Genomic DNA, 26,391 nt, shown 5'->3' with positions numbered 1-26,391 from the left:
AATGTGACTGCAAGAACTACAGGTTTTGTTTTACTCTCTTTTCATTTGCTTCTAAGAGGGACAAAGTGCCACAGACATGATAGAATGAATATGCAATTACTGCAGCAGCAGATGAGCCTAAAATTCAGATAAGTGCTCCAAGAGAGTAAAAATTTTGGATTACAACCAGAGAGTGACAATAAGACAGCAGAGCTATAAACAGAAAGGAAAATATGGGCCTGCATTTTCCCGATGGAAGTCTTCCAGTACCTGCAGAGAAGGTATTGAGAAAGTATGGGCAGGCTCTTAACTGCAGTGCATGGTAAGAGGACAAAAGATGACAGGCATATATTGAATCAAGAGAGGTTCTAACTGAATATAGGGTAGTATTTGTTCACCCTAAGGACAGTCAAGCAGTGGAACGTGTTGCCCCAGAGAGGTTGTGCAGTATTCAGGCTATGAATGGATAAGCCCAGAGCAACCTGGTCTGGTCTCATAGGTGACTGCTTTCAGCAGAGAATGGATTAGAGATCTCCCAAGCTTCCTTCCAACCCGAATTATTTGTTGAATCTCTAGTTCTAGTTAACCTTAATAGGTCCCATGAAATTTAGATGACCCTGCTGGGTCTTTCTACTGCTTTTGTTTTCCATTTTTAGCACATTTCTTACAATCTTTTTCCATACAGACACATTGTCTCTTTCTGTGTGCAGCGTTTCCTGAATTTAATGATTCCTGTGTGCGTGTCCCACACAGTTACCTCTGCTTTTCAAATTCTTCACTAGCAGTGCCCCCAATAAGAAGTAAAACTTCAGTAGCTTGTACTTAACTTGTCTTTTTAGTTAGTCTTGGCAATAAGATTTACCTCCTACATCTACTCAGTGTAATTAACACATGCGGGAGAATATGTGGATACCATGCTTCCTAACCATAAAACTTGTGGGTTTGTTTACTACATACTAGGTAGTTCCAAATGTTCACAGCATTTCATGGAGTTCTAAATAAACATGTTGTATTTGGTTTTCCACTTTCCTAACTTAAACAGCTGCTGTGCATCTAGAGTTAAGGTCAATGAGCTTTTTTGGCTTTCTCACTTCTGTTCAGGCAAATACCAATGATTTTTTCCTTAAGACTGGTTTTAGAACATTTCTTTTGAATGGAAAGTTAAACAAATATATGCTTCTGCATGTCTGATTCGACAAACACAGATAATTGGCTAATTTTAGCCTCCAAGGATGGTGACTCCACAAGCTCTCCTATGTAAACTTTCACTATTTATTATGCAGCTTGTGAAATATCAATTAAATTGCTAAGTAGCTGATTTATCTTTAAAAAAAATAGCAAATTGAAGTTGCTCTGTCCCTTTTCCGCTATAACTGTCTTCTCTTCTTCCTCAGCCTCCCCTCCCTTCTGCACGCGCATGTGTCCACACCTAGACACAACAGGAGACAGAAGTTTCCTTTTATCTCTGTCTTCCGAAATTCTCCCGACTACTATAGCATGTCTTCTCTCTTCTTTGCAGGAGTCTACTCTTGATCCTCTTTCATTCTCCCTCCATGTCTTATTCTGAATCTCATCTGAATCAACAACTCCACCTGTCTTCTCTGTGGTGATTACCCATGAATCAACATCTCCAAACCTTTCCTTTTGCCTTTTGTCCAAACAAAAATATTGGCCTGTCTCTCTGACATTTCTTTGTGAATTTGTCACCAGCAGACTAAGCTAGACAGAGCTTGAGGACAGTTCCTGATCAGTCACCCAAATCTTTTGTTTCTCACGTTCTTTCTTAACTACTGTAGAAGACTGACCCACCCTGCCAGTTAAGCAGCAAATCACTTTTCACATCCGAATTCAGATCCAGGCTGTCTTGCACATTCCTTTGCATTGCTATTCTAAAATATTGTGTTTCCTGCTCACCAGGTCTCTTCATGTATTTTACATTAAGCAGCCACTGTACAATAAACAGAAAATTTGGGCAAGGAGCAAGCAAACCTTGTTCTTTCCCAACGAAGTACCCTAAACACTAAGCTATAGTCACATTCTGTCCTGGTTATCTTTTTTCTGTCCCTGTAACTCTTGCATTCATAGCCAGAATGGAAACAAGAGGGGAGGAGAACAATTCTAGCCCAGATTACTCTATGCCATAAGAAATAAGAGATTTGGGACTGAATTTCCCTAGGATGAGATGATAATTTAACTTATGCCTCCTGGTTTCTAGGCAAATGACCAAACAAGTCTATTTTAATCCAAGTGAGGCATTAATTTGTAGTCCACATGTTTCTTAAAAGCCTATGCCCTGTTTGCTCAGGTGGCAACCCATAAAAGAAAACTGCATGCTCAGAGTGAACAGAAACAGTGTTACAGACTTACCAGAAAAATAAAATCAAAATTGCTCTAAAATTACAAAATAATAATTGGAGATTTTGATATGTGAAACTGCTTTTGGTTTACTAAGGAAGTGAGGTTTACTGAGGAAGTGAGGCTAACTGATCTCACAATCTATAAGCTCCATTCCTTCCAATATTATTTTATCCTGTTGCCCAGCATAAATCATATTCAAAAGAGGGTAGAATTCCCAAAGATAATAGAAGCATACATTTTTTCTGAAAATAGTCAAATTGGAATGGAAAAGAGAGACCCTAATTAGTGTTTCTCCTCATATGGAAGGAAAATTGTGCAGAATGTAGTTAACATTGTGTTCCGTTTGGCAAAAGCCCATTAGACTGTCAGCATATGCATGCTGGCCATTCAAGCCAACTTGTGTAGAAGCCACCCCATCGGCATAAGTTGATCTCCAGCACAGCCATAGCCTTTCAATCTCTTGGCCAATGAAGAATCATAGAGGATGTCAGAAAGGAGGAAGCTGGTATTACAGTGGCAAGATGAAACAAATTCTTAGAAAATCAGGCTTTATTAGTTCCACTGTTCATGGAAAAACTTGGTTTTTTTCCAGGCTGGTCTCAGCTTTAATCATGTGTTATTGCCACGTTTTAGAACTTAACTCCTGTTGACTCTGTATTGCAAAACTCTTCCTGAAAGAGCTTTTGTTCTCACAAAATTACAGACTTACTATATTCAAGGGCACAAAGTGTTAGCGATGGCCAAGAAGTATTTGATGCAACTGAGGGTATAAGGGATGAGCAATGTTTCTAAGCCACTCATCACAACCGGGAACCATCGACATAGGTCAATACCACCATGTAGAATGGAACTATTTGAAATTAATTTTGTTTCATACCAACCGTCTGTGATTCAAACCTCATGTCCTGGCTTGAGAAGAAGGATAGTACATAAATCATTAGAAAAACTGGGATGAATATGCTCTTCCTCTGTGCTGCCATAGTCATAGCTGGCACAGAGCCCATCTCCTCAATTCACAGTGTCCTTAGTAGGTGTACTGGGTGTGCATGGCAAGGTTTTGGTAGCGGGGGGGCCTGCAGGGATGGCTTCTGTGAGAAGCTGCTGGAAGCTTCCCCTGTGTCCCATGGAGCCAATGCCAGCCGGCTCCAAGACGGACCCGCCGCTGGCCAAGGCCAAGCCCATCAGCGACGGTGCTAGTGCCTCTGGGAGAACAGATTTAAGAAGGGGGGGGGGGGGGGGGGGGAACGACACCTGCACAACAGCAACTTCAGCTAGAGAAAGGAGGGAGAATATGTGAGAGAAAAAACTCTGCAGACCCCCAGGTCAGTGAAGAACAATGGGGAGGAGATGCTCCAGGTGCCGGAGCAGAGATTCCCCTGCAGCCTGTGGGGAAGACCGTGGTGAGGCAGGCTGTCCCCCTGCAGTCCACGGAGGTCCACGGTGGAGCAGATCTCCACCTGCAGCTCGGGAAGGACCCCACGCCGGAGCAGGGGGATGCACCTGAAGGAGGCTGTGAAGCCCATGCTGGAAGCAGTCTCTTGGTAAGACCTGTGGCCCCGTGGAGAGAAGAGCCCACACTGGAGCAGGTTTTCTGGCAGGACTTGTGACCCTACAGGGGACCCACGCTGGAGCAGCCTGTGCCTGAAGGACTGCAGCCCATGGAGGGGACCCACACTGGAGCAGTTCATGAAGAACTGCGGCCTGTGGGAAGGACCCAGGTTGGAGAAGTTCATGGAGGACTGTCTCCCCTGGGTGGGATCCCACACTGGAGCAGGGGAAGAGTGTGAGGAGGAAGGAGCATCAGAGACAATGCATGATGAAGTGGCCACAACCCCCATTCCCCATCCCCCTGCACTGCTCGGGGGGGAGATCACAGAGAAATCGGGAGTTAAGTTGAGCCTAAATTAACTTCCCCAAGCTGAGTTGTTTTTCCCTGTGACGGTAACTGTTGAGTGATGTCCCTGTCCTTATCTCAACCCATGAACCTTTTGTCGTATTTTCTCTCCCCTGTCCAGCTGAGGAGGGGATTGATAGAACGGCTTTGGTGGGCACCTGGCAGCCAGCCAGGGTCAACCCATCACAGTCAGGTACTCCACCTAGACTTCATAACCTAGGACTACTTTCATCATATAAGTAGGAGGCTTTGCTGGGTTTTAATGTCAAACATACTTGTATAAGTAAAGCTGCAGGAAAAACACAGACCTGCACATTTTGTAGATGCTCGTCAGTAATGAGAAGCGTGCTGTCCCTCTGAGCTTTTTGTAAAATGATAATCATTAAAATATTCTGGGATGTAATTTCAGTGCAAACACTGAAAATGTCACTCAGATAGAAATGCCAGGCATATAATTCTTGTTAGGGGTTACCAACCTACATGCTAAAGGAGGGAGAGAAAAAAATATCAAGAAATGATAAAGCTTTTATTTTCCATGCAGTTAGCCAAACACAAACAGATGAACTTTCTGAAGAATGACAGTTTGTTCCCAGGTTGAGAATTTATATGACTTATTTAATGGTTTGGCTGTAAAGTAAAAAATAAAGTGGTTTGTAAAGGAATTCGGTCATTGGCTGCTGCTTTTGTTATGAACACAGTTCCTCTAAAAAAGGAATCAGATTTTGACTAATGGAAAAATATCATATAAAAGAAAATAAAAAGAGATTCAGGATTAGAACCAGAATTTCCTGAACCTCAGTGCCAGTTCTTATACATATTCACCAGTGGAAAATGAGCATAGTGGAGCTGTAACGCAAAGTTCTTCTCAGATCTGGCCTCATAATCTCTCCCTTTCTCAATGAATGGAATTAGTTATATATTTTAGCTTTGTTTTTTGAGTGTTGTCCTGAAGGGTTAGACAGTCTTAAGCTTAAAGCACCTGGAGTGCTGTGTCCAGTTTGGAGCTCCCCAGTAGAAAAAAGACATGGGCATTCTGGAGTGAGTCCAGCAAAGGACTGCTGAGATAATTAAGGGACTGGAGCATCTCTCCCATGAGGAGAGGCTGAGAAAGCTGGGACTGTTCAGCCAGGAGAAGAGAAGGCTCGGGGAAGTCTTGTCAATGGCTGTGAATACCTGATGGGGGAAGTAAAGAAGATGGAGCCAGGCTTTTCTCAGTGGCATCCAGGGAAAGGACAAAAAGCAATGAGCACAAACTGAAGTACAAGAAAATCCACTTAAACATAAGAAAAACCTTATCTACTGTGAGGGCAATCAAACAGTGGAAAGGGTTACCCAGAGAGGTTGTGGAATTGCTATCCTTGGAGATATTCAAAATCCAGCTGGACATGACCCTGGCAGCCTGCTCTAGTTGACCCTGCTTTGAGCAGTGGGGTGGGACTAGACAATCTCCAAAGGTCTTCCAACCTCATCCATCCTATGATTACTAAAATTCCTGCCACTTGGATTTTTTTTTTAATTTCTTTACAACTAAATTGCTACTAGCAATAATTCTGCTTATGAATAATCTCTTCAATCTAAAGTCCTTAAAGTATCTTGGAAACATTAATTTCAATCAACATGGAAATTGTAAGTGTAGTTAAAAAGATACACATCTCAGTGAGATTTAGTGTCTGCCCATTTTGCAGGTGGGCAAGAGATGTCCAAAATATCAGAGACTAACCTATTGGCAGGGATGGGAGCAGAATTCTGGAGCTGAGTTCTATTTCTCCCTCTTCATCAGCAGAACATACACCTGCTTTCTGATAATCACTTCTGTCTTCCCCACTTCTTGTATGCTACCTGGGAGGTTTGGTGTCCTCCATGATTCTCAGACCTTGGGTGGGGTTTTTTTCCCCTCCTCTTATCCACAGATTTGTGCTCCAGAACCTATGCTTTCACCAAGGAAAGTAAAAATAGCATCAGGTCTTACACAGCAGCAGCAAGTCTCTAAACTGAGAGTCTAGGTTTAAAGCCTACACATGTAATTTGTAGACAGCCAGCAGAAATGCCTCTGATTTTAACAGTTGCCCCCCATATCTCTGCACTGTTTTTTAAGATAATGATATTATTGGTGCTAGCAGTGCTTCCTGCTGATTTTTTACATACCCAGTTGATGCACTTAGCCCATGCAGTATTTGCCCTGTCATGGTACCAAAAGCACAAACTATTTCCTGTCCTTTTTAGTTTCTAGTAATAGATTGATTGTATATAAGTATTTGATTCACTGAGTGGCAAAAATGCATGAATTCAGTGAAATAAAATTGGTTTCATATCGGAGTGTATACTAGTGAATTTAATTCCATAGCAAAACTGACCTTGAAAAGCTGCTACTAAGCCTTCAGATTCCTGTAGGAAAATGCTTGCTTCCTGAAGAATTTGAGCAAAAATTGTGTCAAATCATGAATCATTTGATAAAATTTTCAATAATTCACATCCATTTAGTATGCTACTGTTTTAAGATTATATAAAAAGTAAGCACTCTTGCTCAAATCAGAGGTTTTGAGACATGAAAAAGAGCCCATGACCTTTTCCTTTCATACGTTTCTATGCATACATCAGTATTTTCAAGTACCATTTTCACCTTTCAAATAACGAATTTTGTTTAAGCAGTTAAAGAGTTGAGCAATTAAATTAGAGTTGGAAACTTAAATAGTGGAGTAGATTTTGAAATGCAGTGTGCACCAACAACTTGCAGAACCACTGTTCTTTTGCACCACTGGAGCAGGAATGTACCAGAAATCTCTGTTAAAAAACCTGTCCTCTTGATACTGTTTTCATATCAAAGACAAAATGGGCTGTGAGAAGTGGCTAAACGTTACTGTGTTTACTTAACCTTCCAACAACTGAGGCATTGCCTGTCTCTTGCCTGTGTGGGATAACACAGCATTCTGACTGAGCTTACAGCTTCTGTCGAAGGGCAGTAACATATTCATACATGAGGTTAGTGGTTGTGTGTTCAGATCTGTACGCCCGTGACTCTCAATCTGTGTGATTCTGGATGCCTGTCCTGAGGAGCTCACACTGTAGTCCAGGACTAAGAAATGAGGCTTGCATCGGCATGCTGCTTCATTGACAGTAGGCATCTGAAACAGTTTAGGAACATTGCAGACGTGGCTGTTGAACCAAGTGTTTCCTTAGTGTATGTTATTCAGCAACATTTAGCTATGAAGAAGAAATTATCTGTATTATTGAACAGCTAGTAATTTCGGTAACAGACAGCATACTTCATAGAAGGTAGCTGTGTAAATTAAAAGTAAGACAGCAAACGTTTAAATGTAGCTAGGGCTCTGAAAGTGAGGTAAAAATCAGTCTGAAGAAATCTGAGCAAAAAAAGCAGAAAAACAGTATTTATAACTGAATGGACTTCTATGACTCACTTGGTGTACTTATTTCTAAGATGTATGTTTACATCTAAAGATTTCGAAATGCCTCAATTACCCATCCATATCATCTGCAACTAATTTGTCCCCTTAAGGTCCTAATGCTATTCGTGCTGCCTTGAAAAACCACCTCGAGGCAACCCTCAAAATCTGTTCTTCATCCAGATAGCAACTTTGCAAGCTGAGTCCCCTACACTCTCTGAGCTGCACCTGGGACAAAACTCCGGGGAGGAGGAAGGAAAGGAGCCCTCACAGTTTCTGTGTGCTTGAGCTGCTTCACAGCTGCTTTGTTCCTTGTGCTGGTGATAGCCACCCAAGACTGTTCTATTGGCAGCCTTGTCAGGGGTGTAACCATCCTTTTCTCATGCACTCTGAAGGATGCAAAAATTTCAAGTGGAAGAAGACCTTAAGGGAGTCAGAGATCTCTCTGTTCTGGCTCAAAGTTCCTACCATCCCCAGTTAATCAATCTGAATTGGATTTGAACGTCTGGTGCCAGTATCTGTTAAACAGTGTCAGATCATATATTCAACATACTGTCAGTGGAGCAACCCAGGGATTAAATTAAAAGAGTAATTTAAAACATGTTTGTGTTATTCTTCAGTGATTTTTCCATTTAAATTGTATAAAATATGCTGCTACCTAGGACATACAGCCAAGAAGATGCAGGCACATAAAAGGCATCATTGAAAAGGCAACTTGAAAAGATACAGGTAACAATAATGACTGAAGGTGTGGATCCAAGTTTTAATAAAAATGACTTTTATATCGAGTGAAAATGTCAGGCTTTATGTAAGCAAGGATTTAAAAGCCTGTGTTGTTATTACCTAAAGTAAAACCCACAGTTACAGCATTTTTTCCTCCTGCCATTTCATAAATGTCAGCATAAGGTTTTTATTTCAGGGGTTGTGGAAGAAATATTGTGGATTAAATGCAAAATAAATGTTTTTACCATTTGAAATATGATTAGGTAACTGGGTGCCTGCAAAAAATTACTAATTAAAGTTGATTGTAATGGGATATAAACCAAAATGGCTTTATGTTAATTATAGAGGCTGATAGTTGATTTCTATGATCTAAATTACCATGATTAAAATTATTTCAGCTGTTAGTAAAATTTACAATTTGCTGCAATTTACCATTAAGTCCACCATACAGAAGGCAAGCATGAAGGTTCCTGATGCTTATGCCTTTTCTTTGATTCCTTGTAAATATCAAATACTTCTAAAAGAAATGTCATTGATATTTCAGATTTGTTACCTTCACATTGTCTTTTTTGACATTTGTGTGACATAGCCTTTGTCCAATTACAGTCCTGACATTTCAGATGCTTAGGCATAAAAAGTCATCTTTGTCTACCTGCAGTAATTGAAACTTCTGAATTTTGGTCAGAGTTTTCTTTTAGGTGAAAATCAGATGGTTTTGCTTGCAAGTTCTAAATTGACCACTCCAACACCCCACCTTTATACCTTCCCCTTTGGCCCCTAAACTGGGTGGTGGTTTTATAATCTTGAAGCATGCCATTTCAAAGGCAGAGGACTCCATTGTTGACTCCAGTATTCCAAGGTGAAGTCATTACCTAGTATAGTAAGGCTTATAAAACTTGATAATTATCATACACACCATAGGTCCAACCTGAGACTGAGTACAAAGAAGGAAAAAATTTCGCAGCTACTGAAGCTATACAATAAACAGTGAATCAAGAGCATTTACTGAAAAAAACAGATGTAGCCAGATGCATCACCAAGTAACAGGAACATACTGAAGAAAACTGTTAAAATAGATTTTGCTCTAGTACGGAATATATTTTTTATTCCTTGAAATCTTTTCTTATCCAAATTCTGTTTAGTAGCTACTTCTTCATTATTTAACCAAGAAATAGGCAAATGCCACAGAAGAGTAGGATGACTTGAAGTACTCATGTGAAATCTAATTGGACATAGGTGGTGTTACAGCAGAGGTAAGGGAGAGGCATTCTTATGTCCTTAGTTTGTTAAAACTAAACACTATCCATAGTCCGAAATCTAATATCCCATATTTAGTTAATCTTTATTTGTGAAGCCATTTGTTTGCCTTTGCTGTGCAATGAAGATTTCTCTCTCTTCGCAAAATGAGTTTCTTCAAGTAGCTTCTTGACACATTTTACTTACTCTGTCAGAGATGCAAATATCACTTATAGAAATGCATTCATCAATAGGAGACATAATACTGTCCGTGCAGTAACAGGAACGGAGGAACAGAGCAAGTGAGTTAATGAATGAATGGGTTAATGAATGAATACATTAATAAATTTACCTTTAACCTCCAGAGATTGCAGTGTAAGTCTTTATTCCGTAAACAAGTGCATAAAAGTCTCACAGTCTGCAGCCTCAGGGTCCTTTCCTTAGACTGCAAAACAAAGAAAATATCCAAAACACAATTCACGATGAATGAGAATTTTCAAGGAATAAGCAGCCTGGGATGAAGATGGGGGGTAGATCAGGTTAGTGCTGTACTTCATTCAGTTTATATATTAATCATGAAGAAATTAGAAGGGAAATTCATACTCCTGATCAGAGGGTGATTTCAGTTCCTTCAGAATGCATATTGCAGCTTTTAGGAGCTTCAATATTCTCCCACTGCAAAACTAATTAAAGACAATTTTCCTGGAAAATGAGCATCTTTGTGGAACTTAACAGGGTTGTGATACAGCAGTATTGATACTGTTACTGGTTTGGCATGTAGGAAGTTCAGAGTAGTTTGAACATTTGACTTTCTGTAATTAGACACTCCTCATAAGGAAGCTGTGTGGTTTTTACTGATGTTAGAGATTAATGCCACCTATGTAAATACTAGTAGAAAATCAGTTTATAAAAGGTGTTAAGCACTAGTCTACTCAGGAGTTAGGTACCAGAGGAGGTCTACAAAATGCTGCCAAGATTAGAGCTAGGCATGATAAAGATACTTCTCTGCATATCCACATATTACTGTATTAAAGAAAGAATACTGCTTTAGGTTAGAAGTGCCAAAAGATTACTCATTTTAAGCTCAGGACAGTGAACGTTGAAAGTTAAATATATTTAATATTGTCAGCAGTTTCTCTCAAGTAATTGTTAAGAAAAGACTTTTCCCTCAGTTTTAGATTACCAGGATAACATCATTTCACTCCTTTAGCTAACCAGTGTGCCACTTGATCTGTACATGTGGCATTAATAATAGCCTTTAGCATGCAAACACAAAGCTTTTTTATCTTGTTTTTGTCAACAAGTTTGAAGCTCAGGGAATCTGTTTGAGAAATGTTCATGTTCAGAAATAATTGGATATTGAGTGTTTATATCAGTTTAATTGGAGTAGTAATTTTTGGTAATTGTGTTCTTTTACAGAGGAACTCCACAGTCACTTAAGCAATTCAAGTGTAAAGGTACAACATGTACTCAGAAAAAGACAAAGAAACAGCTACTTTTACGATCTCATACTGAGGACTTCCTGAAAAAGAGAACACTGAAACAGAAAACAATTATTAGTCCAACAGTTTTCTCTGCTCCCACTGATATTGCTAATTACTGAGCATATTTGTGATTGAACATTTATTCCCCTGCAGCCAGGTTCTTTGTTAGTCTTACCACAGTCATAAAGCTTTGAAGAGAGACTCCAGACACAGATTCAGCCAAAATGGCCTGTCTCAGTGAGAGGGAATAAAGAAACTGTCCTAGAGCTAAGGTCACAGCTTTCTTCAGCATTACCCTACTGATGCTTGCAGTCACTAGGATCCAGAAGATGCTTCTCCTCCACCCAACCCCATTGTCTGTGTTCACCAAGAAAAGGCTATTTCGGGATGGCATCCAATGGATGGAGTTTTGAAACTCAAAGGGGATAATGGAATACATTCGAAATGGCAACTTCATCTGACCCTTTACTGCCCAGTGCCAAGAGATTATTTGTTTCCCCCTTCTGTGTCCTTCCTCATCATCTCTTTCCCTCATATTTAATCCATAAACCTTTCACACTTTCCTCCATTACCATGTTCCCTATGCTACTTTCAAAGTCCTGTTCCTTTGCTTCCTGTAAAGTTTTAGTCATTTTAGTCTCTCCACAATAAACTTTCACCTCTACACCAGCATCTTTCCCCAGAAATGTCAAAAATAGCAAGACATTTCGTGCCATTGCATTGCTCATTGAAACGCTGTGTATAATTAAAGATTAATAGAAATTTTTCATCACAACGTGTTTTCATTAGAAAAAAAAGTTAGAATAAAATTGTTATTATTTGCTTAGATTTCAGAAAATGTTCTACTGAAAAAATTCAAAACAAAATGCTTTATGTTGATACTTGGTGATATTTGTTAATTTTGGAATTTTGAAAATTTGCATATATTGGCTTTGGTTGAAAAAGAATTTGTGACAATCTGAAGTGAATTTTCTAAAACTGATTCTGCATAGTCAGTTTCCACTTTATGGGATATTTTGAAAATATTTTGCATTGAAAATAATCTTTACTTTCAAACCAAAAATATTCAAGTTTTGACCTGCTTGTTATATCCTTTTCTTCCACTCTGTATTATTAATTGGTTATTTACATTTTCAGTTCTTAAGAGCAGAAACTCTTCTTTGTTCAGTACCCAAGACAGTGGATTCTGTCTTTGTTCTCAGGGTTATCATAATAAATATGATTTGAATAATGATTTTTTGATGTAGAAATACTTGGGTGAGAGTCATTGTCCTGGTTAATGCAGGAGGTAAGGTCAATTCTATCATGATCCTTTCTGATCACTGATATGAACAAGCTAGTGCTTATGACACTATTGTAGCTTTCGTAAAAAACACATTTTTATGTCAGTCATATTATGAAGGGATGCATCACCAGTTCATTATATCACTCCTGATGAAAGCAGTCATGAAAGCAGAATAAAATATGCCAGTAGGATGGAACTCTATGTTTTGATGTAGTACCAAGTAGTAGAAATCAGAAAAAGCAGAGGACAGTTTATTTTATTTAGTGATGGTATTCATACATTTTCTCTTAGAATTAGGCTTCCTTTTGAGTGTGGTACAATTCCAGAATTTTTAAAATGTCTCTGTGATCTAGGTCTACAAGGCAGCTTGTATTTGGGGAGAATTCTTCTATTTAGCCAATCTTGAGTTAAACTGTGTTCCCAGCATGCACACTGACGGCCTGATTTCTGGCCTCTAAAACAGGGAGCACTTACTGAACTCCATCTTTAAACTATATTTCACCTTATGTCATGGTTGAGTAACTTCACTGCAAACATTATTTCTGCCATATTCAGTTGTATGTTATCTATGCCATTTTGTATATGCACATAAAAAAGACACTGGTTATCACCCTCAATTAAATCTGATCCTCTGTAATGGCATAATGTCTAGATGCCAAATAATTTCATGGTATTTTTATTGTTCTCATTAGCTTTACTGAAATGGAGCCAAACAAAAGGGTATCTGGTATCTGAGTAATGCGGCTTCCCACCTGGTCGCCAGGCAATACAGACCTTTCTTAATGTTAGTGGTATATATATTCTACTTTGTTTCAAGTTCTTTAAAGAGAGAAGATTTTGTAAGAAAAAGTATGATGAAGTTAGTAATTTCAAAGTTACTATTTTAATGTATAAATAGTTTTTCTTGCGATGGCAGATAAGTGGTCTATTGAAGCTCATCTAAATTATTTCTTGACAGCATAGTGTATTCAGATGGGATGACAAAGAACAGTTAGGTAAACATAGTGGCTTTTTTTGGTAAAACATTTCATTTCAGTCTGTTAGAGGCAGCTGAATCAGGTAGCCCCATAGACATGAGACTGCTATAGGTCCATATCCTCAGGTTCTGCCAGTAGCAAAGCTGAGCAGCTGCTCCCAATGAGTGGGCACACGGACACAATAAACACACACAGAGGCCACACATATCAACAAAGATGTAACATATACATTTACACATATATGTGTGTATTGCACAAAAAAAATGGACTGCTCTATTAGTGTCTTAGGTGCTCAGTCAACCCAGTAGCTGGCCCCAGATCCTCTGGTCTCCCCAGCTGCGGGGGAGTTGCATATGAGCCTGGAGGTTTGCAATCCCACTCCTCACTGGCTAATCCAGCTGCAGGTTCACTAGCATCCAAACGTACCCACTCAGAACAGAGCACATCCAGACAGAAGAGTTAGAAATAGGACTTAATGAGAATATAGGGTAGACTAGGGTGATGAGGCAGACATCTCAGTCAGACAAGCCACCACTTAAGTGACTCCTTTAGTCCCCTTTTCACCTTATTTTCCCATGCTGCTTTCTTCCCACTCCACTTTGATCCCTTCCTTTCCTCCCCAAACTCTTTCCCGCCTGCATCCCTTAACAAGTGCTATACCTCCTTCAGTCTGTGAGGCATATGGGGAAGGGGATTTGTTTGGTTGGCTCCTCCTGGTGGGTTCCACACAAGGGACAATGATCTGACTGTGCTTTGGTAGTCTTACGTGTAGCCAATTCCCTGTACCCCATTTTCACTGATCAGGCTGCTAGGGTTCCTCCCGACCCCTTCAGTTTTTATCTGATCCTGTCCCAGCCTTTGTGTAGATGGTGATCAGCCTGTAATCACATAGCCTAGCACAGTCTACTGGTAAATCTAAACTGCATCCTAAATTGCTACAAAATTTTATTGAAACAGATAAAGGAAAGAGTGTGCAGTAACACGGTATTTTACCATAGCTGCTATTGTTCTGTGTTTAAATGTATTGACTTAGAGTGTCAGTATCTGAGTCAGCTAATACAAAGGGTGATTTTTTTTTTTTTCTCTTTATGTTTTAGAAATAAAGTAGTGATACTTCCAGTAATATACTAATCCTGGAATTCTCTTCTCTCACAGATTATCAAGTGATCTGACATTCATGACAGAGAAGAACAAAAATCTTCCTCGCACACATGAATCCTTTAGGTAGGAAACTGGACTTTATATTTCATGACTATGCTATGTATAAATAATATTTAAAATTATTATAGCACGATAATGACTGTGGAGTTGGCCTTGGTAGCTGGTAGAGATGAACTTCCATCATATTTCAAGAGCAATTTTCAAGTTCTAATGTAAATTCTAACTTTCGAACTCTAAAATTTTACTCTTTACAGCTTATGCTTTTCTTGTCTGTAAAAAACTGCTGTAAAAATAATAATCCTGAAATTATGGCTAAATGTACAAACCACCAGGGAAGAAATAGAATATTCAGGAGCCATGAGACTGGTAGAAGAAGATTGCTATTGTTAGCTAAATCATGTTTTATTGGAAAAACAAAGGCAGTAGAGGTGGTATTCAGAAAAGAAAAAAAAAAAAGAACTAGTAGGAAAAGATCATTTTTTAGCTTTTGTCATGTTCCTAGTATAAGTCTGAGCAAAATACTTGATCATTCTCTGTCTTGGTTCCCCATCTGTAAAGTAGGGATAATGGTGCTCTCTTGTTGTTGTCTTGGCTTTTCTTGTCAGTTGAGATGTTGAGAGTTTTAAAAAGAGTTTCACACTCAGTTCTGTAAAATCAATAGGAGTTAAGTGCATAAGTATTTTGATGGAGAAGTGTCCTATTTTCAAGAATCTGGGATTTCATTATTTTTCTTTTCAAAAAGTGACTTAAGTCTTCCAGACTGAGGAGCACATCTCCATGGGTGAGAGAAGTTGTTCCGTTCATCATCACATCGACTGCTAATCAAAGGAAGGACTACAAAGGGTCATTAGGAGAAAGTTTGTTTAAGAGAGAAATTTAGGAAAAATATATTAGAAACCCTTTTATAGGCTTTTCAGGTGAAATATAAAAGAACTTGTAGGTGCTTCCAGTTTATGCAACACAGAAATATGAAGTGCTTGGTCCCAAGAAATTAACTGGATGCCTAGGTTCCCTTACACAGCCAACAGCAGGAACTATGCATCCTCACAAAGCACTCCACAAAACCTATGCGCTAAAAGTAGCCATCTGGAATCAGTCACAAGAAATTCAGATCAGAGACATGTCTGGACTCCCTATCTTCTCTGGAGCCTACACATCTCCATGAAGGCTGCACTGGATGCCTGAGGGATTCAGAATCTGGAGACTTCCAATTAGGGCTCATTCAGAGAGGGAAAGCAGAGTTCTGGTCACACTGCACATCCACGGCTTTTAATTCACAGTATAATCCCAACCATCACTGTCATTCATAAACACATCCAGTGATAACGATGCCTGAGTCTTGGCTAGGGACATATATCAGTGTTGGCATTTGAGAACTCGGTGTGGGAAGGCAGGCTCATGCAATGTCCACAGTATAGCTGAATGTATGGCCAGTAGAATTCTGGATGGTCTAACAGATTGCTACATTCTTCCTTTAGTCTTTTCTTTATTTGTACTTGGTTTCATACAGCTGTAGTTCAGCCTTTCAAATGGTAATGAACTGCAGTGTTTTGAGACTCCTTAAACTGCCTTCCCCCAGGCCTGAAAGACGAACATTGTTTATCATCATAACTAGTGGGAATGTGAATCTTGTTCAGTACAGATTGGTAAAATACTTTCGGCTTTAGATTTCTTTAGCAGCAGAAGTAAAGCTTGTGATGCACATAATGTCTTTGCCAGAGGGTGCTCTACAGTTGTTACCCTTCTTGCAAGCCTGAAAACACTGCAGACAGATAGAAAATTTTTCCATCTGTACAGAACCGAGTGAAGAGTTCTCTGTCAATCTCAAGAAATTTATCCATCAGCATAGCCAAGAAAGAGAGAGAAAACAATGCAAGAACTAGAACTCAATTAGGACAAGGGCATTTTTCTCTCAACCCTGCTCCACAGCACCTGATTTCAGTATTAGTATTTAACTTTCAGCCTCATCTAGGAACATTGCAAGCACAGTTTTCAAACCTACAATTTCATAATATTATTAATTGCAGAGTAGGATTATTTTACAGGAATATCTAGCAATTCTGTTCATTCTAAAACCCCAGTAATGGTTTCCATTTCCATCAAGGCACACTGTTTTCTGGGGTGCAATGTGCAGCTGTTGAATACTATGTAACAGCTGTGTTGAAAGGGGAAATTCAACTATAATGTCAGAATGTAACAACTTAGTTGGAATTAAATCAAAACATTCAAAAAGAAGGCGTATGATCTTTTAATTACCAGTTACTCAGCCCTTGATTTTGCATGACATTCTGGCAAATCAACATCCACTGTGTCGCTTATAGAAGAATGCACTCAGTCCTAAAAGTAAGGCATTCCCTCACAGCATCTTCAATAATGCTCGTTACTCTTTTATGAAAACATTTTCAAACCTTAGATAGGGGAGACACACTTTTGATATAGCTATGACAAAGTGTGCATTGTTTTTTCTATTAAAGCAAGTATTTTTAAAAAACAAGACATCTCTCCAGAAGCCTTATAAACATTATTTGAACCACAAATACCAAGCACAAGGCAACCATGGAAACATAGGCACTGGAACAAATGGAATATGGTTAATATGTCTGGAGCCTCCTGGCCACTGCTCTGCTGCTGCTTACATTCCTTCAGAAAGCAATACAAATATCAGAATGAAGCTTTCTAAGATGCTTTTAAGCATGATCTTAAAATAAACACAGGTTCTGATAATTCTTAAATAGAAAATATTCTGAAATCATTAAATCCTGAATGTAAAATAGGACATCCAGTCATCTCGTACTTCTGCACAGTTTTCTAACTGGTAATAAATCAAGGTATTCAACTTGAATTGAAACACTGGCCTGGAAAGCATATATTGGATCACCAAGTCCAGTCCTCAGCTATCACAAACAACCATGATATATGTATTTCATAATACATCAGACTACCTGGGAAAACTAAATGGAATTTTTGTGTTTGGAAGACTATTCCAGACACTCACTGTTGTGAGTTTTTCTCTAATTTTTTGAGCTAATTATGGCCATCTATTCCTGTTCCAACATTTGCTAGAGTTTACCCATTCTTTTTTCCCCTCTTCTAATACTAATCTCCTGCTATGTTTGTAGAAGACAACCACCCTTTTGTGGGGTAAAAAGCCAATTCTTTACATCGTCATCATGAGACAGCCTCTGTATCCCCTGCTCGTCTTTGTAGCTGTGTTCTAAATCTGTTCTAAATGGGTTAACGTGGAGGTTTTTTTCCCAAGTACGGGTGACCAGAACTGTACAGAAAGTTCAGTCTGTGAGACTAATAGGTCCGTATTCCTCCCCAGTATCTCTCCTGTTCTTCTTCACAGCCACATTACAGAAGTGCTTCATGATCATCTCATTTTTAAAAAACAAATGCTCCAAATGAAAAATACTTGTTTTCAAATGCATTAATTTCATCCTATTTCTATTAATTTGGTTCTTTAGGTCTCCAAAATTATCCCATTTTCCTTGCAGAGTGCTCTAATACAGCTCTTTCTTAATGATGCCTCTCTCTTTTGTCATATTGACAAATTCCATTCTTTTACTCACTCACAGTTTCTCTTATCTGTCAGTTCTTCACACAGAAAAGCTATGTCTGTAAAAGTAAAAAGAAAATAATCATGGTACCATTTCCCTATAGGGAAGCAGAGTATGAGTCTCAGTTTGAAAGACCTGTATTTTGCAAATGTTCTAACTATTTTTAGAAATAATAAAATATTGTAAGTGGTATCATATGTACATGAAATAGTTACTGTTTAGGGATTGTTATTTCACCTTCACTTGAGAAAATGTGCCTTGTTCTTGCATGAGCTCAATGGGGTGTGCTCCACATGATGTAACACCAAGTTTTCAGCTCATTTCTGAAGCTAAACACTAACATTTGTGCTTGCTGTTTGTTTACAGTCATAAAATTTGCATGTGCTTACACAAACCTGGAATTTATATTTATATGGCTTGCTCTCCACTGACTGTATATGCACAGATTGCTGTAAGTGAGTTTAAAACTAACCCAGATGCAATTTTGCAGCCTGTAGCTCAGTTACATGCGTGAAACATGCCTGGATATTCAGAAGTTGCATATGGAAACGTAGCCAACTGTTGTTGTTCTCCTCATTGTCCACAGTAAACATGTTTTAGATTCAGTTAAATTAACTGATACTTCATTCGCCCTTGCACTTGAAAAACATTTGTATGCTGGGGGATTATAGTTTCTTGATACAGAAAATGAATTCCATAATGAAAATTGAGTCATCTGATAAACCACAAAGAATTTTTCCTTAGCAAAGAGACAGCTTGTTCCCACGCTGTGCTACACTGAGTGGGTTTCAAGCATACAAGTACCTGTCAGATGTGCTTGGTAGGAGTGGAAAGCTGAGGTAAGGAGCTTCCTATTTAGACAGTAAAGTGTTCTTCTTTAGTTTCAAAGAATTAGGTTTGTTACCGAGAATCTAATAGCCGACTCCAGTCACCATCTCCAAGCAGGAAGCATATTGGTGGGAGAAACAGGAGGTTTGATTTAAGTCATTCTGTCTTTTCTTCAGGCTAAGCAAACAGATTTAGCAGCAACAAGGACTCCTGATCACCCTGAGCTGTAACCTGAATTCTGAGGACCTCTAGTGGTGTCAGCCCACTACAGGGACCGGGCCTTCACAGCTGGTGGCTTCCCACTTGCACCTCTGTAATTCAGCCGAGTTCTGCAACACTGCCTCTGGCCTTTGCAGGCTGAAAAAAGAGGGATAATTGCATCCCATCTTGCATTTTCACCTAATAAATTAACTGTGAAGTTACGCTACTTTTTCCTTGGTTTATTTTCTCTGATCTTGGCATTTCCACTTTACTGAAAAATCAGACACAGTAAAAATAATGAGTTGAATGCACAGAAAGAGTAGCATTCTTCAGCTCAGGTGATACTGACATTGCCAGTCCCAAACATTTAGAAGTCATGAGGTTGGCTCAAAAATCATAAACTTCTAAATAAATTTTGGATATTTTCTATTTGCCTGCTGTTTTCAGGACTTTCAAAGTTCAAATATATTGAGCTCTTATTTATATCAACAGAGATAAAAGTGTATTTTTTGTTACTAAAAGGCTGATTTCTCAGGTAAATTAATGAGTCTAAAAGTTAGAGCTATAAGAAAAGCACTCAGTATCCCAAGATGCCAAATAAATATGTAAGATTTGTTAATACTATGGAGTTGTAATCCCAGCACTGCTAACTGTTCAAAGACCTTCAGGAAGACCTACTTACTACTCTGTGATTCAGGTGTTCTACTTCTGAAGTGGAACAGTAGGTGTTGCTGCACCTTTTTGAGAAATAACAAGAATCAGTTAGCTGCAATTCAAAAAGTACTTTGATCAAGCCAAGTGATACATATTACATGTTAAGCATTGTTATTGACTATTGCATGATGGTGTATTTTTCAGTGAGCCCTTGATCTGATATTTCCTCCTGAAGACAAGCCGACATCATGAAGCAGAAATTGACATCATCAGTTCGAATTATTTTGCTACTTGCTCTGACCGAAGTGGGTCTGAATGGTAAGTACAACACTTTCTTGAACACTTGTTTTTCCTTTTAACACTTTCTTTAGAGAAGTCTGAGGCTTTACCTGATCTATCCTGACCACCGCTGGAGCCTGTACATATTTAAATTACTTTATTCTAAAGTTTTGTATGGAGATTTTGAAAATGGCTTGAGTCCTCTTTTCTTTTTATAGTATTAATTTAATGATTATGTGGTGGTGATGATGAAAGGCACTCACTCCATCCCTACACTCCATGCTTGTCACCTTCTTGAGAATTAGCATCATATGAATGGTAACACTATTAGAGATAATGATATGGAACTTTCATAAAATAAAGGTAAGGTTAGGTTGAAAACCCATATGCTTTTCATGACAAAATGTATGTAAACTTATGTCCTATGTTCTTGGTAGAAGTTAATGACAAGTAGTCTTAACAGGAAATATTCGTAAATATATTGGGATTATTAGCAAATATTCAAGTACTTAATTAATACATTCAGGTTGCCAATATACAAAATACTCCATACAGCCCATGGATTCCTTCTTTTTATTATTTGTCTTACCTATAAGTTACCTAAGTTACCCCAAATATGTGCAGATAGTGGAATTTTGGTTCTGTTGCGAAGTTGAAGGTGAAATTTTAATTTTAAGATGAACTTAAGATAAAGTTTTTGGATATTTTAGGAAAAAACAAAAGGTCATACATCTACTTCCAAGCTTTTTAATTTAATTTGGAGATAAGTGTACACTTTTTAAGTTTAGGTAACAATGAAATTTTCATTTGAAAAAGAGAACTAAAGTAATTTTAGTAGCTGTTTTAGAAGTTTGAGGTAAAATATATTTACGTTTCTGAAAGTTTTGATGCTTTCTCCAGGCAGATTTATTTGCCAAATTCAGTCCATAGTTTCAAATAATTTTATTGTCCTCGAAAAAGCATTCCTTGCTGAATTTATCATTCAACAATAACAACAAAAAACAATGTCCAACTCCAATATAACTAGCTGTACTTCTGTACTTCCCTAGGTCAATCATACCCTGGAAGACCTAAGATAATAAGATGTCGTTCTCTAGAAAAGGAGACTTTTTCTTGCTGGTGGAAGCCTGGCTCAGATGGAGGACTTCCTACCAATTACACCCTGTTGTACAGCAAGGACAGGTAACAAAATGGTGCATAGGTATTTTGTAAGTGATCAAGTGATGATTAGGACAGAATGAGGGAATGATAACATTAATTTATAATGGTGTTTTTATGAATCCATGTTAGATAGCCGACAAGGGCTACATGAGACTAATGGCTTTCCCGTGTTGGAAGTAAACATGACCGCTACCAGTCCCAAACCTTCAGCCCGTCTCCACTGAAACTCCTCTGACCTAAAATCCCACTGGTCGAAAGACGTGCTGGGAAAGGTGTACTTTGTCCATCTTACCAGGAGGCGCACAGCTTTTAGCTGAATGGCGTGCTTCTCTGAGGAGGGGAGCATCAAGGCACCACGGGAGGGCCATGGGGGCTCCCCTGGGGCGGCAGGGCAAGGCCTCCATCTAGGGCCCACCCAGCCGCTCCAGCCAGGGAGCCGGGCAGGCTGGGAACAACCCAGCCCTTGGCCTCAGGCACCTCCCCGGGGACTGGGACAGGGACAGGCTGCGGCCGGGCTGGGCCAGGACCTCAGCCCATGGGACATGGGTGGCTCGGCGGGGGCCCCACAGCTGGCAAGGGCAGGGCTGTGGGGAGCTGCAGACCAGCCCTGCTGCAGTGGGCTGGAATGGGGGCCTGGGACCCGGGCGGCGCACGGGGAGGCCCCAGGGGAGGCTGGGCAGGGGCAGCGAGGGCTGGTGGTGCCCTTGGGGGCCTGCCGAGGAGCTTGTCCATTGCTGTGCATGGCAACCCCCCATCCGGAGAGAGTCTCTAGAAAGCCTTCGCTTCCCCTTCTGGATCTGTAGCCAACCTCGTGGTTCCCAAAATGGAGTAAAAGCAGATGTGGGTACTGCATCTCAAACGTTACTGGTCTGGTAAAGTCTGTGACTCCCTCATCCTGTTTAAGGATAAAATCCGTATATGTTTAGCAACTTTGCTTAACCTGTGCTTTTTTGTATAGCTGTCCTTTCTTCCTGAAAACAAGAGGTCTCAGAACTGGACCAAGTAAGCAGGGAGGCTCAGAGATTAAATTTCTTTGAATAAATCCAGTGAGGTGCAGAATAGATAAGGTCAAGCCTCAGACTTCCTGGCTTCAATTAAACAAACTCCAAATTATTTGGTATTAATTGATCAGGAAAGATGCAGCCTTTACTGAAGTTATCACTCTCAACAATGACCTCAGAGCTTTTGTTTTATGAAAGGACACATGTTCCATTCTCAGTCAAAACAGAAATTTTAATGAGCATTTTAAGTCATACCTATCACAGCCTAGAACAGTCCTGCGTGGGGATGGATAGGAGCGCTTATCTGTTTCATTAAATCTGCTGAACACCAGGCACTGCCAAGCACTCCAGATCTGGGCCAGAGTTGCCCTTCCTAGCTCATTATCTCTCAAGTACAGTCCCCTTCCTTACTCCCACCTTTTCTTTGTGAACTGGAACAAAACTGCCTGGCAACTAAAGTACCTTGTTATTAGCAGTGCATAGAGCCCAACAGTGGGACTAAAGTGCAACCTTGAACCCTCTCAGCTGGTGCTTAGGGTTTGTGCTGTGCTTTACATCTGGGGTGGTAGTCTGTACTCTGAGTACATCACCCAGTTCAGCTTTAATTAAGTACAAAACAATCCCTGTCCTAAAAAAACAAAGACTTATATAAAGGTAATAGGTAAGAAATCGTCAATTAATCAAATATTTTTTGTTGACACAGTTGTGATGATGATCATGTTAAAAAGCAGGTACATTTATGTCTTTCTGAAAACAAAATAATCAATAAAACACTCCTCTGCCACAGGGCCCATCAGGTTACTTCCCAGGGGAAATATGTAAAGAAACTATTTAGCAACTTTTCTTCTTTAGTCAAAGTGAATGTGTTTAATTTGCCTTTTAACTTGCTTTTAAAAATTTTTTTAAAATTGCCTTATGCTGTCTCTGGAAATTTGTCTTTCCCTTCTTTTGTTGACATTCCTATGTATAAAAAAGGGGATAGAAGCGTTCATCCTGAACAACTGCAGTAAAAATAGCAATGAAGCATTTATGGTAGTAGCATTTGACACTCACTGAAATGTTTCCCAGAGGTGGGATTATATATAGGTTTAAAGTTAAACATTTCAAATTTCTTTGCTGAACCTAGGCCATTACTAGAATATGATCTGCTTTGCTTCATTTCCTAAACTTTTAACTTTTTAAATCATTTTATTTCAGTGAAGAAAAAATCTATGAATGTCCAGACTACCGAACATCAGGTCCCAATTCCTGCTACTTTGATAAAAACCACACTAATCCCTGGACAACATATAATATCACTGTAATGGCAAGGAATGAGATTGGATGTAACAGCTCAGATCCTCAGTATGTGGATGTGACCTCCATAGGTAAAAAGGGAAGAATGAAATGGAAAAAAACTAGTTGGAGATGTATGTGGTTTTTGATCCCAGAACAAGTAGTGGTAGAAGACTTCTCTCCTCATGATGTGAAACTTGCTATGGAGGAGCGTTTATCTACAGATGATCTAAAATATGCATTTTACTTATAAATTAAGAAACTACATATTTTATTGTCATTTTAACTTTGGCTGAAAAATTGGCTCCAGTTTCTAGTTATCTCCAGTATTTCAATTAGACTCAATGACAGTTTTGTAGGTTCCTAGCACTGCAGATGATAAAACTTTCAGATTGGGTTAAGCTACCTAAATTTTCCAAATGTAAACATCTTTCTGGCTGCTGGCATTGCAGTCTTGGGAGGGTAAAAATAACTGCCTAAGCACTCTGCAGGCTTTTTGTAGTATTTCGTATTCATAACTCCGTTCTGCTTTCTGCATATACATAATCTACACATTGTGATGTTAAATGTACTTTTTAGCTATGAAATATCTGACATTTTAATTTTGCAAGAGTGGCCTAATGAAATTATGATTTCTATTTCCTTAGCCTGACAAATTCAGAGTAAAGTCTAAGATTTGCTGATACTGTGGTAAATCAGTAGCCAGTTAAACATTATTAGGGAGAAAGGAAAAAAAGGCTATTGTGCTATTCCCTTACAGAAGTGCTGAATGATCTGAAATTAATGTGGTGAAATACAAAACCGTAAAGGAGGTGCCTTTTCTGAGAGAAAATTAAGTCATTAATGGCAAACTTTTCATTTATACAGTTCAGCCAGATGCTCCTATGAACCTCTCTCTAGAAACCAAAACATCTGCTAGCATAATGAACCTTTGGGCAAAATGGTCTCCACCTCCATTATCTGATGTCAGCTCTAATTCACATGTATATCACTATGAGCTACGACTAAAACCTGAGGAAAAGGAAGAGTGGGAGGTAATGGAAAAATATATTTATTGTATAAATGCCCTTTTCAGTGAGTCTTGTCTGAATTTAACTGATATTGTAAAAGTTTTAGTTTCTGTAAGGATAGAAAAATTAATATAACCAAATCTGATTAAAGAAAGAAAAATACTGTAGTGGTTTGTAGACACAGTGAAATTCAAGGTATTTGTATAATTATCCTAATGTCATATACTAAAAAAACCTATTTAGTCCACTGACACAACATTTAATTGTAAGTTTTGTCACTGTGTCTGTTCCTAAGTGTCACAGTAAAACACCGCTCAGATCATGTAGTTTAACCCAAATCAGGATCAAAGCAGTTTATTGATTCATTAAGATATAATTAACAAGCTATCTGTTAACTATGCAGTCAAGGTCAGTATCAGCAGTACCACAGATAAATCACAATGCTGAGCACTTAAAAATGTTAATAGACAGCTGCAAATTTATAAACACACTTCTGTAACTAGTCCCAGAAATATGCTATATACAGAAATTCCCCTCGCCCAGGAAGGGTAGGTTAAAAGCACACCCCACCCTCTTGGGAGTACAAACTCCCCTATTTACACCTGCTTCTACAGGGGACATGGATGCTTTAACTTAATGTGAACCCACGTCCCTTCTTACAGTCTACTAAGACACACATCAGTGAGAAATGACCCACACGGTCACATGCATACACCTAAGTGTAGGTTCCTACCTGGTGCAGCCCACACTGTCTGGAGTGCAGCTACTCATGGCATCAGAGAGAGAGGCTGCTCTGTCTGGCCCAGACTGCTGGCAGAGCAGCTTCTGATAGCATCAAACTAAACTTCAGGACTGCTGAAATTTCCCATCTTCCCCCACTATTAAAAATTTTCATACTTCTTCAATACTGCTTTTCAAGCTGAAGCTTTTTGTTTCCAAAGTCTCTCAGTTATTCCCTAGTTACTATTTAATTGGTCTGAAAGTCATCACCATCATCCTCTTCAACAGGATCACTTGGGGGCAACCCCCTTCTCAGAAAATTTCAGGTGTCCTACTCACACACACTATTTCCATTGATGTTCCCAGCTGTTGCCATTTTGCTAGGAGCAGGCCACAGTACTCCTACAGCTGAGGTACCAGGATAAAATATCATTCTTAAAGTCATAGTCAGATGGCCTTAATGCTACCTAAATTGGTGATGCCTTAATGATGGAGAAAGCTGTAGGTCTTGAAAGACTTCTGAAGAGAGATTCAAAGGGCCTCAGGAAGGCACTTAAAAATAAGCACTAAAACTAGCCACTAAGAAGCATTACACAGAGGGTTTATCTGTGAGTTGGACTACCTGTAGTGTTCCTTGCATTGTGGATCTGATGGAGTACTAACTTATAGGAAGTCTATACTTAAATATGTTCTTGAGAACATGTATCACAATCTCAGTGTCACTGAAGTGAGTTTTTCTGTTAAGTCACTACCTTTTCCTCTTTGTAATTCACATCTTATAAAATGCCCAACTGAAACCCTTGCCTTTCAGAAGTCAGTGACACAACCCTACTCCTTTATGGTTTATTTCTTAAAGTGGCCCAATTCTTTATAACTTTTCCCATCCATTTTCTTTTCCAGACAATACCTGTTGGAGTTCAGACAATGTACAAAGTGAATAGGTTACAAGCTGGGGTGAAGTATGTTGTCCAAGTCCGTTGTATGTTAGACCTTGGAGAATGGAGTGAGTGGAGCTCCAAAAGGTGCATTCAGATCCCTGATGGTGAGTGGATGATTGCTGTTCTGTTAATTGCTTTTAAATTCTAGCCAGTTCAGTGTTGTGAAAGGTGTCTAAATAGCAGCCCTGAAAACCCAGTTCCTCATACAGATACTTCATAGTGCTGGAGAAACAGCTTAGTGCATTGTATTGGGTTTGTGTGGCAAG

The 26,391-nt window shown here is 39.2% G+C and overlaps 1 protein-coding gene across 1 annotated transcript in view; it reads left to right on the top strand.

Moving 5' to 3' along the window:
- Nucleotides 1–26,391, top strand: part of PRLR (prolactin receptor) — an 81,924-nt gene that overhangs the window by 43,907 nt on the left and 11,626 nt on the right. Inside the window, exons 3-8 of the mRNA XM_075019458.1 lie at nt 14,493–14,561; nt 19,946–20,059; nt 21,070–21,202; nt 23,380–23,549; nt 24,325–24,491; nt 26,088–26,229. Coding sequence (XP_074875559.1) covers nt 19,990–20,059; nt 21,070–21,202; nt 23,380–23,549; nt 24,325–24,491; nt 26,088–26,229 — 682 coding nt within the window. The 5' untranslated portion in view covers nt 14,493–14,561; nt 19,946–19,989. The remainder of the gene's footprint in view (nt 1–14,492; nt 14,562–19,945; nt 20,060–21,069; nt 21,203–23,379; nt 23,550–24,324; nt 24,492–26,087; nt 26,230–26,391) is intronic.

This window comes from Buteo buteo, chromosome Z, assembly GCF_964188355.1.
Source record: "Buteo buteo chromosome Z, bButBut1.hap1.1, whole genome shotgun sequence".
In the NCBI taxonomy this organism is placed as follows: Eukaryota; Metazoa; Chordata; class Aves; order Accipitriformes; family Accipitridae; genus Buteo; species Buteo buteo.
Note: the sequence above shows the minus strand (reverse complement) of the source record. Positions and strands in the feature narration are given on the sequence as shown.